The 17070-nt window shown below is 47.0% G+C and overlaps 1 protein-coding gene across 10 annotated transcripts in view; it reads right to left on the minus strand.

The window, feature by feature from the left end:
- Window positions 1-17070, minus strand: part of PDZD2 (PDZ domain containing 2) — a 327541-nt gene that overhangs the window by 104354 nt on the left and 206117 nt on the right. The window contains exons 1-2 of one of the 10 annotated variants that reach the window (XM_059694711.1): window positions 10670-11277; window positions 5572-8579 (exon numbers count right to left, since the gene is read on the minus strand). The exons of 7 other annotated variants lie outside the window; for them this stretch is intronic. In XM_059694711.1, coding sequence (XP_059550694.1) covers window positions 5572-5822 — 251 coding nt within the window. In that variant the 5' untranslated portion in view covers window positions 5823-8579; window positions 10670-11277. Of the gene's footprint in view, window positions 1-5571; window positions 8580-10602; window positions 11278-17070 lie in introns of those variants that run through there. 2 more of the 10 variants (XM_059694713.1, XM_059694716.1) reach the window with 2 other exon arrangements.

Raw genomic sequence — 17070 nt, forward strand, 5'->3', positions numbered from 1 at the left:
AGACTGTGAAAAACTAAGTCAGGGTTGATGGTGGTGGTGATAGAAGCTGGCATTTTTTATTTTTTTAGCCCTGAAGTTTTCTAGGTAACTCTAATGCAGACTCTTAGTCTGACATTTGGGCTCCTAAGCAAATTAAAATGACTTGAACCACTTAGCACAATTTATCTATATTACTAAAGTCTTTTCAATTTCCTCTGTTTCAGACCAAATATGACCAACGTACAAGTATCTACAGGGTAAATCTCACCTCTCGCTCTTCTCTTTGTTGGCACATGGCTCCTCCTACAAAATCCACACAGCCCTGTCACACCCCCATACTTCTACTGTGTACTTTCACCCTCTGGGAATGCTCTTCCCATTCTCTCTGCCTACACAGACCCGACTTATGTATCAAGGTCCAATTTAGGAATGGCCTCTCTCATGAACTCTTTCCCATCCATTCCAGCCTAGGATTTTCATAGAATTGTCTGATCTCAGAGTTCTCTAGTAAACACAAGCCATCTATATCATGTCATTAAATTACATATTTCTTTCATTAGAATTAAGTTCGTATATTTTCTTTCAAATTTCATTGTATTTACACCCTGTCTCTCCAAGTCCATACGTTTTCTTCAAGCAACTCTAGAGAGACATATGTGGTGTTCAATATCATTAGGTTAATTACCATGGACCAAGTTCTCTCATTCTTAAGCAGTGCCATTTCTTGGGGAGAAAAGTGAAGCTCCGTCCATTCTAGGGATATCTCTCTTTTGGAACAGCTGCAGGGACTTTTTACGAATATTAAAATCTGTCTGTGTTAATCTAGTCTGGAACACAAGGTTGGAACTCATCCTCAAAATGACAAATCTTGAAGCACTTTCACTCCTTGGAGCAGCAGGAAAGACAGTCCTTGCCTTCGAGCAGACGGAAGAACATCCTGCGACTTACATGTACCGACGCGCTCACCCAAAAGATTCCTGGCTCTAGAGCACAGCTGGAAAGTGGCCATGAAAAAGGGCATGGGGTGTGAAATGATTCACTAATGGGCCATTAGAGCTACTTTAATCAGGAAATTCAGAAGTGATATATTTCTATGGGAATCCTCATTCTTCCTCCCCTCCTCACCAAAGCAAGCCTTTCATTGGGTTACAACAGAAAAAGGCATTTCTTCTATCTATTTGGCACCACTCAGCAGAAATGTAAAGTCTTTGGGGGCAACAGAAAAATACTGGTGATGAGGAGACCACCTTAAGATCATATAATTCTTTGCATTCCCCCCGCCCCCCCAAGCCGTCCACATATGTTGTTTTGATTTTCACAACAATTTTGTAAGGGAGGTAGCACAGGCAGAATTATCCTCATTTTCCAGATGGGGAAGATGAGGTACTGAAGGATGAAGAGGTCTAATGAAGAGGTGGGGGGGACCCCTGTGCATTCCAGGGGCCTCAACTGTCCTCTGTGGAAGCATCAGGATGGCTTCCACAGGATGACATTTTTAGTGCTAGAACTGGGGACAATGTTTGGGTTAAATGTGGTCCACATCCCACATATCTGGGCATTTGATTACTGTTCCTCTAATGTGATACCCCAGAAACAAGGCCCCTGAGAAGCAGCGGGTCTGTATTGGGTGTGGCCTCCATACAGGAACCCAGATGGCATCCCCTGATGTCAGTTCAGCCATGAAACCTGTTTCCATAAAATGAGGCTCTGGGTCTGAGATAACAGGTCTATAAGGGGGGGGTGGGGAGGGGGGGTTCAGATTTGGCTGAATATAAGGATAATTTGGGAGCCTTTTATTTGAAGAGGAAGAAGAGAGAGACTATTTTGCAAGGTGACACACCATTATTACATACATAATTTAAGCAAAAAAAGGAAAGTATAAATAACAACTAAAACAGGTCCCCAATCACCTCTGCCCACTGGGGACAGGACAGCAGTGACACAAAAGCATTCTGCAGAGGGTGGCGCCCATCAGAGGGATCCCTCAACTCCTGTGGAATGCTGTACATGCACAACGCTAGGCCCTCTCCCGGAACTGGGGCTGGGGGCCCTGCACTCTGCACTTTATGAAATGCCTCTTGGAAACCAGGGGCGTCAGTGATCAGTAGGGAGTCTTCTTGGGGAGACTGGTATGAAACAGCATGTTTTTCAGGAAGAACTCTCCCAGTCCCAAGGTGTCATCTATGTTTCTTCAAAGCTGAGATCACCACGGCTGGGGTTACGGGGAATTGGCCCAGAAAGTAGAAATAGTAAGAAAGAGTTAAAAGAAGAAAAAAAATAATAAAGAGAGTTAGAAATAGTAAGAGAGTCACCCTGTAATGACTTTTCTCCTACAGAAGCCTCATCTGCTACCCCCACCTCCCACAACCCGCCCCACCACACAGTCCCCCCAGAGACAATGCATGAATGGGCAGGTGGGCAAGGAGGCCCGGAAGCACCTGGATCCAGTCCAGGAGGACAGGTGAGGTTTCAGGCTGGAAGGGCCTGGAAATATGGAAGCTGAAACTGAACATCTGGGGGGTCACTTCGGTGGAGGAAGGGATCAGGGAAAAGAAATCGGGGTGAGGGCAGGAATGGTCTTGGGGGGCTCTAGTTAAGGCCAAGCCCAGAGCATGAGGGAATGGCATGAGGGAAAACCCCGAGTCTGGGTGTCTGGAACATTCCTGCGACTTGTTCCATATTGAGTCCTCATACTCAACTACCTCTCTCCTGAGAAGCTCGGGCTAAGATGGCAAAAACAAACAACAAACAAAGATGGCAGTCACATATTTAATCACCGGAAGGGTCCTTCCTTCACTAGGGATTAGTAAACTGGCTTAAAAAAATTTTTTTTATTGATTTCAGAGAGGGAGAGGGAGAGAGACATAGAAACATCAACGATGCGGGGTAATTATTGATTGACTGTCTCCTGCACGTCCCCCACTGGGGATTGAACCTGCAACCCAGGCATGTGCCCGGACCAGGAATCAAACCATGACCTCCTGGTTATAGGTCGATGCTCAACCACTGAGCTATGCAGGTCAGGCAGTAAATGGCTTTTGGATGTCAGTCTCCCGGGAGCAGCACATCAGTCCCCTCTGGTACCTACACAGAATTGGATTTCCGGACCTCTGTGGCGACCCTAGGAAGCCACCAGCTACCTGTGCGGCAGAGGAGGCTGACCAAGGCCCGCAGCACACCCTGCGGAGACAGCAGGTGAGAACTGGGGGCGCTGTGGTCACTGAAGACAGCTGCTTGGGCCTCGGCGGCGCAGTGACGTTTTCCTCTCAGACTCCTGCCAAGGGCCCTTCCTCTAATTTGCAAATGTGCATGGAAGTCTTACAGTGATATACAACTAGCATCATCTAAAGACACCCTTAATAAATCACCCCTGGGGGAAGGAGGGCGCCACACGCTGAGCTCCTCGGAGCAGAGCATGTGGTCACGAGGTGTGTGCAGGGATCAGATGGTGAACCCAGGCGGCGGCAGGCGGGCAGCTGTGCCGCGGCTCCCAGTGCACCTGGCCGCAACCAGGGCTGCAGCTGCAACTGCTTCCTGGCAAGGCATTCCCACGGCAGAGCCACCCCAGAGGCTGTTACCGTGCCCTTCCCCCTGGCAGCCTCTCCCAGGCCTGGCAGTTACTCCGGGCTCTGCAGCACAGGACACTGAAGCAGGTGAGGTTTGCTTGTCTTTTGAGATTCTCTCTCTTTCCCTCTCCTGGGACATCTCTTGCCACTACCAAGCGTTACCATAGTTAAGCCATTTCCTACAAGTAAGATGGATTACAATGACTGGAAGCGAGTTTGGAAAACAGGCATTTACTTGGTTTGCTGTGGGACTACTGCGTGGCCACTGTGAATCTGTTAGAGACACGGAAACCTCAGGCCCCAACCCAGACCCACCGCATAGGAATCTGCATTTTACCAAGATCCCCAGGTGCTGCACAGGTTAGTCTAAACCCTGCTGTCCTGGATAAATATTTTTCTCTTGGTAAATAAAGATGTAAATAAATGTCAAACGGGTAGCCTTGAAGACAGGTTTTCTCTGTTCCTTTGTTGGGTCGAATCATTTCCTTCTCCAAGAGCTACCGCATTTGCCTTTTCGGCTTATGTCAGCTGGCTTCCACACAAGTTCCTACCACAGAGCTAAGCACTTAGATGTTTAATAAGTGCTTCTGATCGAATCCCGAAGGCTGGGGTCTAAGTGTTTTGGAAACAGACACGCCAGGCTACATTCTGAATCCCATCACCAAGAGTAACGAAAACAATCCCATTTCGCAGGAAGCTGACTGCTCTGTGTGCACAGGCACTTCCAGATGAGTGTGGGTTTAATATAAATCACTGACACTGTGTTCTGAAAGGCTCCCTCTGCCCTGCCGGAGTCCGGGGCAGGCTCCCTGCCTCTTGGATCATAAGCACCTTTTCGAGGTAGTTTTCTTGCCAAGAATAAGCAACAGTTCCCACAGCCATGTCAACTGTGGTTCTCAAAATAAGATCCATTTTCAGAAAAATGCCAAAATCGATTTGTCCCTGAATTTCAAAACTGTAGATCCAAGGCCCCCACGCTGCTCTGCGGGCTGTTTTCTCCTCACACTCAACCCAAGTGCCCTGAAGGCACAATGGAATCAAGCACACCAGCCTCGGGAGCTCACCTGGCACCTGGTTTGAACTCTGGCTGCAAAGGGGCTACTACACAGCAAGGCACTCCTCTAACGAAAACAGATCAAGGGAACACGTTCGGGCCACGTGTTTACCAAAGAGAAGAAAGACCTACAAATGTGAGACACAGTGTTACAGAGAGAATTTTGCTCAAAAACAGCCACGTCTCCAGGCCCCTGCGAGCACCGCACATTAATTTCAGCTCGCCACCCTCCTCCCTCACTAACACACGCATTGCTCATGCTTAGCATTTCCTTACCCAGGTGTGCGCATCGGGAAAGGATGTCCGAACCCTGCAGTCTGAACAGCCTGTGATGAGTTAGTTGCATTATCTGTATCTGGTTCTCCACCTATCCCGGTTCAGGGCCTGGTAATCTAAGCCACGATCGCAAGAAAGAAAATAGGCTGGAAGCCCAGGAAACCTCATCGATTCGAGGGTCAATCTGTGGATAGCAAGAGTCTATCACAGCAAATCCTATCAGAGTAAAATTTATTTTAAAAACCAGCACAGTGTTATTCACTATCACTGGCCCTAAAAGGGGGCTGACTATATGGAATGTTTGATAGCTCTGCTTCAAGACTGTGTAGGTTTTAGACGCCAGTTGCTGCTGAAGATGAAGAACCCACAGTAACAAACAAACAAACAAATAAAAACACTAAAACTGATATCGTCGCCTCTCCCTATTCTGAAATCCTAGTGGGAACAATGTCATTAATTAAGTCTTCAGAACACCATAGGGACGACTAACGTTCCTTCTAGTGAGACTGGAAATAACTAACTCCACTCACTGTTAAGGTGAGGTGTTCAATTTTTGTTACGGTAAGAAACTCGTTAAGAATGTGTAATTAGTTATAGACATAAGAATGTCTGATGCCTTGGCATCAGGAAACCAACACGCTGTCCACCACGCAAAGTTTGGCTGGCCACTGGGAACCCAATAAAACCTTCACACACCAGGATGTCTCCAGGTATACCGCTCGGCTCAGCTCTGGCGCTCCATTCTCTTTCACATTCCTTGACTCACTTGAGGGAGAAACTGAAGTCAAGCAAGTTCTAGCCTGTAAAAAGAGTTGTGCAACGGACTCAGCTTTGCAAACCCCAACTGCAGCCCTCATTTCTGCCACTTTCTTCCCTGCAGTGCTCAGAGGTGATTTTCTGTTTCCCTTCCAGGACTGGATTGCTCCCCTGCCAACACTGTCTTGCATCTGTTATAATAAAATACCTGTGATGTTTTCCAAAGCCAGCAGCTTACTGCCAACAGGCAACCCTCTACCCCACAGGCAGCCGTTTGGGAGTTTAAGTCAAAGTGCTGCAAGGTGAAGTTGACAGGGGCTCCTTGGAAGACAGACCCTCTTGCTGGTAGAGCCAGCCAGTAGGAGAAAAGAAAAACACTTTGCCAACGGGGCGGAAACAGCAGCAAAGGCAAATTAAAAAGTTTCTGTCCCATGGAGAGCACCATGATGAGGCCCGAGACTCATGCCTTTCAAATGAAGGGCAGGGATGGTGCATTTGAGTTGCCCTGGCCCCCACCCCCCCACTCAGGGCACTTCCATTTATGTTCTGATTTCGGTGGGAATTCTAAATTGTTCACTGCAGGACCACTTTTTTTTGGAGGGGTAGGGAGGAGAGCTCATAAAAATATATCAGTTTTTATTAAAAGGGCAAGGCCTGGAGAAATATACTAGATAAACATAAGGCCACCTATCTACTCTGTAAGGAAGCAATGTGTAACTGTTGTTTTGCACCGAAGCCTGAGGAGTCTCACTGAAATAGAGGCCTTTTAACGGAACTGATTCTCAAGGGCCCCGGTGGCCCTTTCTCAGACTTGCCCTTCACTGCCAACTTCCAACTTGGTTTCCATTTTCTAATGTAGGGAGAAAAATAGTGTGGAAATGAGAAAGGCAAAAAAAGATGGTCCAAGTGTGTCTTGCTCTAAGCCAACCTGATAGCCTCCAAACCTCAAAATTACAAACAACACAACTGTGGGGGGAGCCTTGTCTTTGACCAAAGGAGTCGCTTTTGGTCCCTCAGAGTGTGGATTCCCTCTGGTGCATGTGAAACATAGGTGGGGCGCTTCTTCAGGAACGGATGATAAAAAGGGAGGCAGACCCAGAGACCCTGGTCAATTGCTGTTCTGGTCTGACTCACTGTAGAGGGACCTTATATCTAAGCCAAGACCATACGCTCACATCGTGCCCTGTGGAGTCATAGTGTGGCTGCACACAACGCACACCTGGATTTCACAAACCAAGGCCACACGGGGCCGATGTGCCCACAGGGACAGCAAAGCCATGGAAACGTCTCCTAGTGGAGCCCAATCAGCTTCTCCTGCTAAGCCGAACAGGTGCATGTCAATGGAGGAGGAATGCTCTCATCTTTTCTAAGGAAGAGACAGAGCTCCACAGGGACCTCCAGCGTGAGAGGGATTTTGTGCAAAAGCCTCTGATCCCACTGCAGGAAATGTATAGAAACCGGGTCTGGAAGTGAGAGGGTGCGTTGCCTACAGAAGTTCTTAAGAGGGGCAGAAGTTATTGACCCTCTTTTATGGAAAAGGTCTCAAGTTTTCTCTTTGTAACTCAGAATCGTAACTTCTTTGTGCTCAGCTGTTCCTCTTCTCTAGGTTTACACACATATGAACACATCTAGCTCAATCTTCTATCCTATTCACCATCAGGACAAAGCTGATACAAGAGGTCAAACTCCAGCCCTATTCAGATAGCCAAAGGGCGGGGGCAGGTGCTCCAACTCTGAGAACACTCTGCCTTCCCAGCATTCTATAAATACGTGGGCTAAGTAAGGGCTAAGTTTACAGCTTGTCTTCCACTTTAGCTCATGATAAGACTTTGCCTGCCTGACTGCTCTGTCTTTTCATGAGCCAGCTTGGGCGCACGCTTCAGAAGTGAACAGGTCCCTCTTGCTACCTTGAAATACCAGGTGGTTCGAGAGTAAGTGCATGCAGAGAAAGCACTTACTCATCCTCTGACCATGGCCTTCTGGGAACCCAACATGACTCTTCACCCCAGAGCCTGCCCATGGAGCCGGGCCACACAGCAGCACCACACCCTCTTGGGCAATCTTGACACATCCCCTCACATGTTGAGATTTCTAACTGCCCATCACTTGCCGAGTCCAGGCCTCCATTGGCTTGGTTTCCAGTTGAGTTCCAGCAGTTACGCAAATCAGGTTTCTGAGGGTGTCTGAAATTCCAGTGCATACAGGAATAGCAGGTTGCTTAATCTCTAAACTCAGAGCCAACCCCCTTTCCAAATACAGACAAAGGTGCTGCCTGGCTCAGGAGGTGGATGAAAGGACCCGCCCTTACAGCTGACATCGACAGGTCAAGTGTGTTGCTGCCATCTTGTTTCCAGGTGCCAGCTCCCATGGGCACCACGCTGAACATAGCTTCACCCCTCCTCACTTGTTTCCATCCGTCAAACTAGGCCCCACCCCCATTCTTCTCCACTGAAAGCATCTAATTTGCAAATACAGGAGGATAGATGACGGAACTGTCCTGTGGGGGAAAAACTATGCCAGCTATTTTATTTTTCTTCTTAAACTGTAATGTTTTTGTGAAAACTTTCCTGTATTTCCGCAACAGACTATAGCTTCTTACAGAAGCCAGCTCCATGTCCAGGCCAGCATACTGTGCTGGCTCGCAGAGAATGACATGTTCTGGGGGAAGGCTGGCGGGTCTACAGTAAGCTTTGTTAGACAGCAATAAAGAAACTGTTCTAAATATGAGAAAACATGATATCCACTTAACACTCTCTCTCTCTTATTTTTTTTCAAAGTGGCAACACCAAACCACGTAAATTGTAGAAGTCTGGCCAGAGACAGTTCTCAAGAGAAAGAAGGAAGTAAATCACTTTTGTGTGAGTTAGCAGAGTGTTGGTCCCCATCAGGTTCTCTCAGCAGGGGACATGGTCAACATGGGTGTGTCTCATAGGTATCTTCATGAGCAGCTGCACCAATGAGGGGGCATGGGGGCGGGGGGGGGGGGTGGGTGAAGATCTAACCATAGACCCAGAGTTCATGTCCATTGTTCAGACCTTGCAGAAAATCTTCAACTTCCTTGCCCCAAAATCTACCCTTCTGGATAATGCTATTTAACACAGACTGAGTAACTAAAATAATTTTCCAAAATAATAGCCCATTCAACTGTGAAGGACTCAATGAGTTGCATCAGCCCACGGATCCCACAGCTCATGAGTGATGTTAACCAGGGGTTGGCAGCTATTTTCTCTAAAGGCTCAGATAGTAAATGTTTTAGGCTTTGCAGGCCATATCTGGCTGTGTCCTGTATTCTTTGTTTCTTCAATGTTTTAAAATGTAAAATGAATTCTTAGCCCTAGATGGTTTGGCTCAATGGATAGAGCGTCAGTCTGCGGACTGAAGGGTTCCAGATTTGATTCCGGTCAGGGGCACATACCCGGGTTGTGGGCTCGATTCCCAGTGGGGGACATGCAGGAGGCAGCCAATCAATGATTCTCTCTCATCATTGATGTTTCTCTCTCTCTTTCCCTCTACCTTCCTCTCTGAAATCAACAAAGATATATTTTAAAAATAATAAAATAAAATAAAATGCATTTTTAGCTCCAAGATCTACAAAAACAGGTTGAGACAACCTGGACTTGGCCCACAGGCCATAGTTTTCTGACTGATTTCAGAGTGGACCCTGGAAAGGAGCCTATCCCCCAGCTCAGCTTAATCCAATGCAAACAGCACCTGGGACAGACAGTGTGAAGGATGGGAGACAAAGGGAACCTACCCAACAGGTGGACAGCAGGTGAGAACAAGAGTTTTTTAAAGACCACAGGAGGTGCTGTTGTTCCCCCCCCACCCCCCCCCCTGCGCACATACACACACAGGAGAGAGATTAGCAATAAAGTACACAGGCCTGCCTTGACTAAGCACAGGCATCTCCCAGCCCTCCAGGCCTAAAAGACAAAGCCACAAGATTTGGCCACCATAGCATGAGGACAACAGCCACCCAATGAGCGCCAAGCAAGCAGCTCTCACCTCTGCCTTCTCAGGCACACCCCTGTGGCAAACAGGCATTCTCAAAAGCTCAAATCCAAGAGCGCCAGTATTCAGGCTGGTCTATTTAACTGAAATCAAGTTCTCTACCTAATTCTGATGTTCCTGTCACTCTGACCACACATGCCATTTCTGACCTAACCCATGTTAGCTCCATTCAACAACACTCTGACCACTTCATTAGGGGGAAACCCATGCAAAATTATTCAGGCGCCGATCAGAAGCCAGGCCTGGAAATGGCTCAGAAACCCAGGCTTGAGATGGTCTTCATTCTGCTCTGCTTCTCTTATTCTGAGCCCCCACCATGGCAAGGATGCTCTGAGACTCAGCTACAACCACAGGAACCACAGGAACCACAGACCAGCCTGAATTATCCTCGCGTGTGGCTGCAATCCATGGCCCTCCTCGTTTATTTTCTACTGCTGAGTATGACGTGTCACTGTGACCATTTCTGACTCTCTGCCCCTCTTTCCCTCCCCACTCCCCATAACAAATATTCAGGACCCACACTTTCCTTGGCAATTCCCTGCCTTAATGGAGAAAACATTAGTCATTCAGGCTTCACCTTGGACCCGTCAGTTCTGGACATTTTACAGCTGCTATACATCTACTTACAAAAGTAGCAGAAATGAGCAAAGCACCGTGCTGGCTCTGAGTAGGAAAATATAGCAATGGTCAAGCCTCAAATCAGTTTCTGGCTGACTACCTTCAAAGTGTTTGCTCTAAAACAATGTCGGCAGTTCCTTTATCACCCCCAAATTTAAAGTCAGTTTCAATTTAAACATGACATGATTTGGGGTGATTTTTTTCTTTTTTTAAAAAGCAACCCCTAGAATGTAACTGTCATTTAGCCAAACTAGTAACAGAACAACTCCTGCTTGGACCGATAGCACAATTCAGGCTAAGTCTGTTTCCTATGTCAATATCATCTACTCGCTTCTCACACACTTCTTGGAAGACAAGTGGTGTTCAGAGAGATGATTCTCTTCGCCTCTCAGGTCTTCTTCCCTCCTACCTGCTTCACGAGCGGGTCAGATGCGTGTTCTCCTCTGTGCTTCACAGCCTCTTCCCTCAGACAGACTCCAAAGTTTGTTGCGGTTCATTTCCCTTCTCCGTTCAGTTCTTTAACGTCCTGGGTTACTAACTATCAACAGCAATGCAAGCCATGCCAGTGTGCGCTCCGACACCCGCCGGCCTCCCATGCTTCTTAACTCGGGAGCCGATTCTCTGTCCCCTCCTCCCGGCTTCACCTCCTGAGCTCGAGGGCCCCACCCACAGCACTCAGATCATTTTTCATTTATGAGTACATCCTGCTAAACTGTGTTTGTAAGAGACTGAGCCAACCCTTGCCTTGCGAGCGGACTGAATCCGTGCTGCTAAAGACGACTTTAATTTTCTGGGAGTATGGGGCCAGGGGGCATTCAGATCATGGCAGAGGTCGTCCGGGGCTTCCTCCTGCAGGCACTGGCAGATCACCTCTTCCATCAGCACAGCACGCACACCTCGGTGATGGACTCACAGTAGTTTCATTATACAGACAACCCTACACCCTCTGAGGTGGACTGAAGACTTCAGGCACAAGAAAACAAAAATATAACAAAATGTGCAATTCACATACATAAAAAATGTGAAGCCAGCGCAGGGAAGGCCTGGGGAGGGGATGGGAGCAGGCGGGGAAGGGTGGGGGAGAGGGGACATCTGTAATACTCTCAACACTGAAGATAAGTTAAAAAAAAAAAGTGAAGCCAGTATGACAGGCCAAGAAACTTTCTACCCCGAGACCTAACACTTCACAATGAATGAAATATTTTGCACGTATTAACCTTTTTCGGTCCAACCTCGAGGCTGACTCGACAGACCAGGCACTAGGAGCAGGTCCAACGTCGAGCAATAAGAACATTAAAAAGTTCAACATTCAATCCCGTCAATTGATTTGGACCAGACTGTTTGAATTCCAAAAATAACATTGGACCGCAAAGGGTTAAAGTGCCAGGTTTTTTTTATTGCATTCAAATGGGAATCAAAATTGAGACTTTAAATAATTTTAAAGAGAAGCTCATTGGTATATAAGGGCTACTTATCATGATGACTCCAACACATCTACCACATTCCCATCTTGCACCCCAGACCACTACTAGCAAACACAGAAGACCAGTCAGCCCTTGAGAACACTTACTCCTGTTAGAATGTCAGCAACAAAAAGATGATTTGATTTTTACTCTCTACAATTTTGTCAGGAAACAGAATTTTTAAAAATAGCCTCCTCCAAACCAACACACACATGCATCGTGACTTCCACTATGTGTAAAACTCATCTTATTTTGCAGCTGGAGCCAAAGGGGTCTTTCATGATCCATCAACCAGAGACAGTCTCCCAAACTCCAAGGCCTTCATGGTAGATGTGAAAATTTACAGAAACTATTTAAATGAGAAAAACATATTGTCATTAACGTACTGACAGTCCCTGAGCAGCTACAATCACCAGGAACAAAAGAGGAGCCGTCGGTCTAAGGCCATGCTCCCCAAAACCGAGGAGGACTGTTAGGTTTTATGATTAATCCTTGTCATTTCTAATCTATTCATTTCTTTTAGAGTTTCATCACATATGGGTTTCCTCCTTCTGTTCCCCATACTGTCATAAGCTGGTCCCAATCACCACGGGAAGTTCTTCAGCCTTCAAATTTGTTTTTTAATTTTTCATACATTTAAAAAAACATGATATATATTTCCACACAGGCTCCAAGTGGATTCTAGTCACTCTAACCTCCCAACACCACATCCTTAGGGAAAAGGACAACAAAAACAGGCAAGTTTTTTTCTTTACAGTTTCCCATTGGCCAGTTTAACAAATGAGGGAAGGGAAAAAAGCCAAATCCCCGCTAGGTACACGGTGTTTCAATGGTGGGCAGAGAAAGAACCGACGGGAGGATTAGTGCCCGGTCTCCAACCCAGCCCAGCAACCAGAGGCCAGTCCAAGTCTTCCTCTGCCATCCAGGGGTCTGAACGTGATCACGCGGGTGACCTCCTGGGACGTAGGCTCCTGGTTTAGGAGAGGGTCTTGCTCTGAGTGTAAGCTAAGGAGAAGGAAGAACTCTGTCCTTTACATTTTTTTTAAAGAAATAAGGGAAGAAGGGGGTTAAAACTTTTCTTGGCCCATGACCAAGCTAGTCTTCATCAGAAGTAAAATTTGCCTATAGAGTGTTTTCTCCAGTTGTCAGTTTGTGACATCTGCCAAAAATCTATGGTGGTGAAACCTGTTATTCCACCTCTCTTTGTCCCATTCTCTCAACAAAGGGTGGATAATATAGATCACATCGTTTTTCTTTAAGGGATATTACGGCTCCATTTACTTATAAAACTAGCCATGCAGCGTGTATCAGAAGGCAGCAAGTATGCAAGCCATTGGTCAAAGCACCCAAGTTCGGAGTCTGGAGCTCTGCTTTCCTCTCACCCACCTTGGTTCCTGGGTTTGGGAGGCCACTGTACCTCCCCCTCTGTAATCTGGCAGGGACCCGACAGATTGCTTAGTTCAACCTTGTCACTGTGGGGATGTGGAAACAGAGGCCCAGAGAGAAGTGAGAAAACTTGCCAAGGTTGGCACATGAGTGGAAGTACTGAGATTAGAACTGAAGTTAGATCTTCCTGGTGCCAACTCCAGGACGGCATTGGGTGGACAAGATGTAAAACCACAGGCAGGGGATCAGTAACGGCTCTCCGGGTGGTCAGGAAGCCCGGCCTAGGGGCACACCTGAGACTCTCCCATGAGCCAAAGCAGAGGAGCAACAAACAAAGGCAGCATCAGAAGGCTGGGGAGATGGCGAGCGGCTCCAGCAATCCCCAACAGAGAGAGGGATCAGCAATGCCACAGAAGCCAGTGGGCACCTCTGGGTCCACACCCAAAGAACGGAAAATGGGGGCATGAACGGGTATTTATAGCAGCGATGGCCCAAAGGTAGAAGCAACCTAAATTGCCCATGAACTGATGGGTAGATAAACAAAATGTGATCTATATATATATATATACACACTGAAATATTATTCAGCCTTAAAAGGTTAGAAAATTCTACACACGTAAAAGAGAAATGAACCTTGAAGACATTGTGTTAAGGGAAAGAAACCGATCACACAAAGATAAATACTGCATGATTCCACTTATGGGAGGCACCTAGAACTGTCAGATTCACAGAGATAGATATCGAATGGTGGTTGCCAGGGGCTGGGAGAGGGGAGAATGGGTAGTTCTTGTTTAATGGGTACAGAGCTTCAGTTTTGCAAGATGAGAAATGTCCTGAGGATGGATTGGGGTGATGGATGCACAACAATGTCAGCAGATTTAATGCTACAGAATTCTATACTTAAAAATGGTTAAAGTGGGCCCTGGCTGGTTTGGCTCAGTGGATAGAGTGCGGCCTACGGACTGCAGGGTCCCAGGTTCGATTCCAGGCACGGGCACATGCCCGGGTTGTGGGCTGGATCCCCAGTAGGGGGCGTGCAAGAGGCAGCCAATCAATGATTCTCTCATCATTGATGTTTCTATCTCTCTCTCCCTCTCCCTTCCTCTCTGAAATCAATTAAAATAGTAATAATAATAATAATACTCAAAATAATTTTTAAAAATGGTTAAAGCGGTAATTTTTACATTTTATGTGTACATACATATATTTCAAAAAGCCAATGCCGTCTGGATTTTGTTTCCCTTTGGCCACTTCTGCGGCTCTCACGCTTCGTACTAATTAAAGAGGCAAAGTGCAGATGACCTCTTGCCGTAAGGTAAAGTTCACAAACGACTTGAGGACAGGAAGCATGAAAGTTCCCTTCTCTCTTTTCCCATCTCCTGGTCAAAAATAACTCCCAGAAGTTACGAAAGCAAACAAGGTGCTCGGTTTGTTTCCATGTGCTGTGATGGGAGATGATGATGTCGATGGCGGTGGGAACCCCTGCAGCCCGTGCACGCTGGGAAAGCCTGGCCTGCAAACTCAGAGAACCGGCTCCCTTCTGACTCCCGATCAACAGGAGGGCTCACACACACCTGCAGAAAGCTCGATGCAGCGGCTGCCTGCTTGTTCCTCTGTAAAGCTCCCTTAGAGCTCACACGTCCCTCACCTCATGCAAATCAGCAGCACAGACTGATGCCAGCATGCCTTTTTGGTCCTCATATGTGCACAGAGCTGTTTCTTAGCTGTTGAATCTGTCCAATTAGACCGTACGGCTAGCTCTCTCAGCCTCCATCCTTGACTTCCCTCCTTCCTCCTGGCTGGCCAGGTGAGACCTGGAGGGGCACGAGCATCTCTCTCTCCCCGTCCTGGCTTTCCCCTCTGCATCCACAGCAACCACCACCAAGAAAGAGCTGCCAACTCCTCCATCTCCATCTCTTCAGAGCTTCAGCCCAACCTCGGCCCGCCTCCTGCCCTGCCCCAGCTGGCTTCCTACCGGCATCTGAACTCAGCATGCCCTAAAATAAACCCATCAGGCTCTCTCTCAAGCCGGTGGCCCCTCCTATATTTCCCCTTTTAATTAATGTCAATTCCCAGTCACTCAAGCACAAATGAGTCACCCGACTCCTCTCTTCCCTTCACATTCGGTGGTTAGGTCCTGTCAACTCTACTCCTTAAATCTTTCACCCGTCCCCTTTCCTGTACTCTGTCACACTCGTGGGCCTTGGATCCAAACTAGTCTCTCTTCCTCAGTTGTTCACTCCAATCCATTCTGCACACGTTGATATCTGATAGCAAAGACATAACAACTGCTTGAAATGTTCTAATAACTTCTTATTGCCCAAAGGATAAAGCTCGTTGTCTGGTACCCGAGACCATTGCTGATCCAGCCCCAATGCCCTTATCACGAAACACACTGATTACTGCTCTTTTTCATGTTGTACCTATGCTTCCACATAAACCAGTGTTTCTCAACTGGGGAAGATTTTACCCCTGTGGGGAGAGAAAGGGCTTGCTCCTAGCATAGTGGGTAGAGGCCAGATGCTGCTAACAATGCTCAAGATAGCCCCTTGCAAAAAAAAGAACAAGCCATATAGGTTCTTAGAGAGCTTGCTTATGCTGTATTTATTATTACCACAATGGCTCCCCATGCCGGGGGCTGCAAACATAAATGTTGTCAGGATGCAGAAAATTAAATGAATGTGAGAAGCAGGTTAGGCAAAAGCAAAGGGTGGTACTGAGGACTGGAGCAGACATGCCCTTCCTAAAGCATTCAGAGCCAAAATTCCAAACACCCTGAGCTGAATCATGCAGCCAGGGGCTGGGTTTGCAGCTTCCATGAGGCTCTTGTGCAGGGTGGAAGTGTTGGATCAATATTTACAGAAAAGTTCCCTCTTGTATTTCCCTCCAGAGCCCTGCCCACTCCTAAGTTCTATTAAATAAATGGAAAGACAGGAAAAAACTTCCTTGTCTCAGGTCCTTGATACAGTTTCAATGTCCATTTAAACTTTCATTCCCCAAATGTTCTTTCTTTGTAATCCTTCTAATGACCCTACTCTAGTTTTTCCAAAAATGCCCTCTGCAAATTACCAGTTTGAGGACATACTTATGGAAGGAGAACTCAAGGTCAAATACGTTTGCCAAGTGTTGCATGCTAGTCCTTCCTGTGACCGGTGTGTCCACATCTTACTTTATAAGCAGTTCGCACCCCTGCCTTTTTATAAGATAGCTTATTTATGGGAAACAAGTGATTTGGGGAAGACTTTTTGGAGCACTGCTAGACATTCTCCTTGGCCATCGGTCTTATCCACCTTCAATTTTTGGTTTAAATTTCCATCTGTGCCCAGCCGGTGTGACTCAGTGGTTGAGCGTCAACCTATGAACCAAGAGGTCACTGTTCAATTCCTGGTGAGGGCACATGCCCGTGTTGTGGGCTCATAATCTCCAGTAGGGGATGTGCAGGAGGAAGTAGATCCATGATTCTCTCTCATCATTGATGTTTCTATCTCTCTCTCCCCCTTCTCTCTCTCTGAAATCAACAGAAATATATTTTTAAAAGAATTTCCATTTGTGTGTAGGGAAGTGCCAGCTCTCCTAACTCAGCCCATCCATCAGGATGGGACCCTTCTCTCCTTACTATTTACATCTACATAGCCTGTCTCCATATCTACATGAAGGTGGGCACCTTGAACTTGGCCATTTTGCTTCAGGAAGTGCCATCCTGGGTAATGATGGCGGAGGCGATGAGAGTCACACCAGGTCAGAGAGTACCTGTCACTGAATAGGAAGTGCACATGGGTGAGCCCCAGGGGCTGGGTCCCGGGCAGGGACATGTGTCTCTTAGGGCCATTGGTCACTTCAGCCAGCTTGTCAAGGCCCATTAATGAGGACTGGATTAATCCATTCAATAAGATGAGCATGTTTCTCCTGGTCACAGATGGAGAAAAGGACCAATCACTTTGGGGCAAGGAAAATCTAAGTT

The sequence above is a fragment of the Myotis daubentonii genome, chromosome 4 (genome assembly GCF_963259705.1).
Source record: "Myotis daubentonii chromosome 4, mMyoDau2.1, whole genome shotgun sequence".
Lineage (NCBI taxonomy): Eukaryota > Metazoa > Chordata > Mammalia > Chiroptera > Vespertilionidae > Myotis > Myotis daubentonii.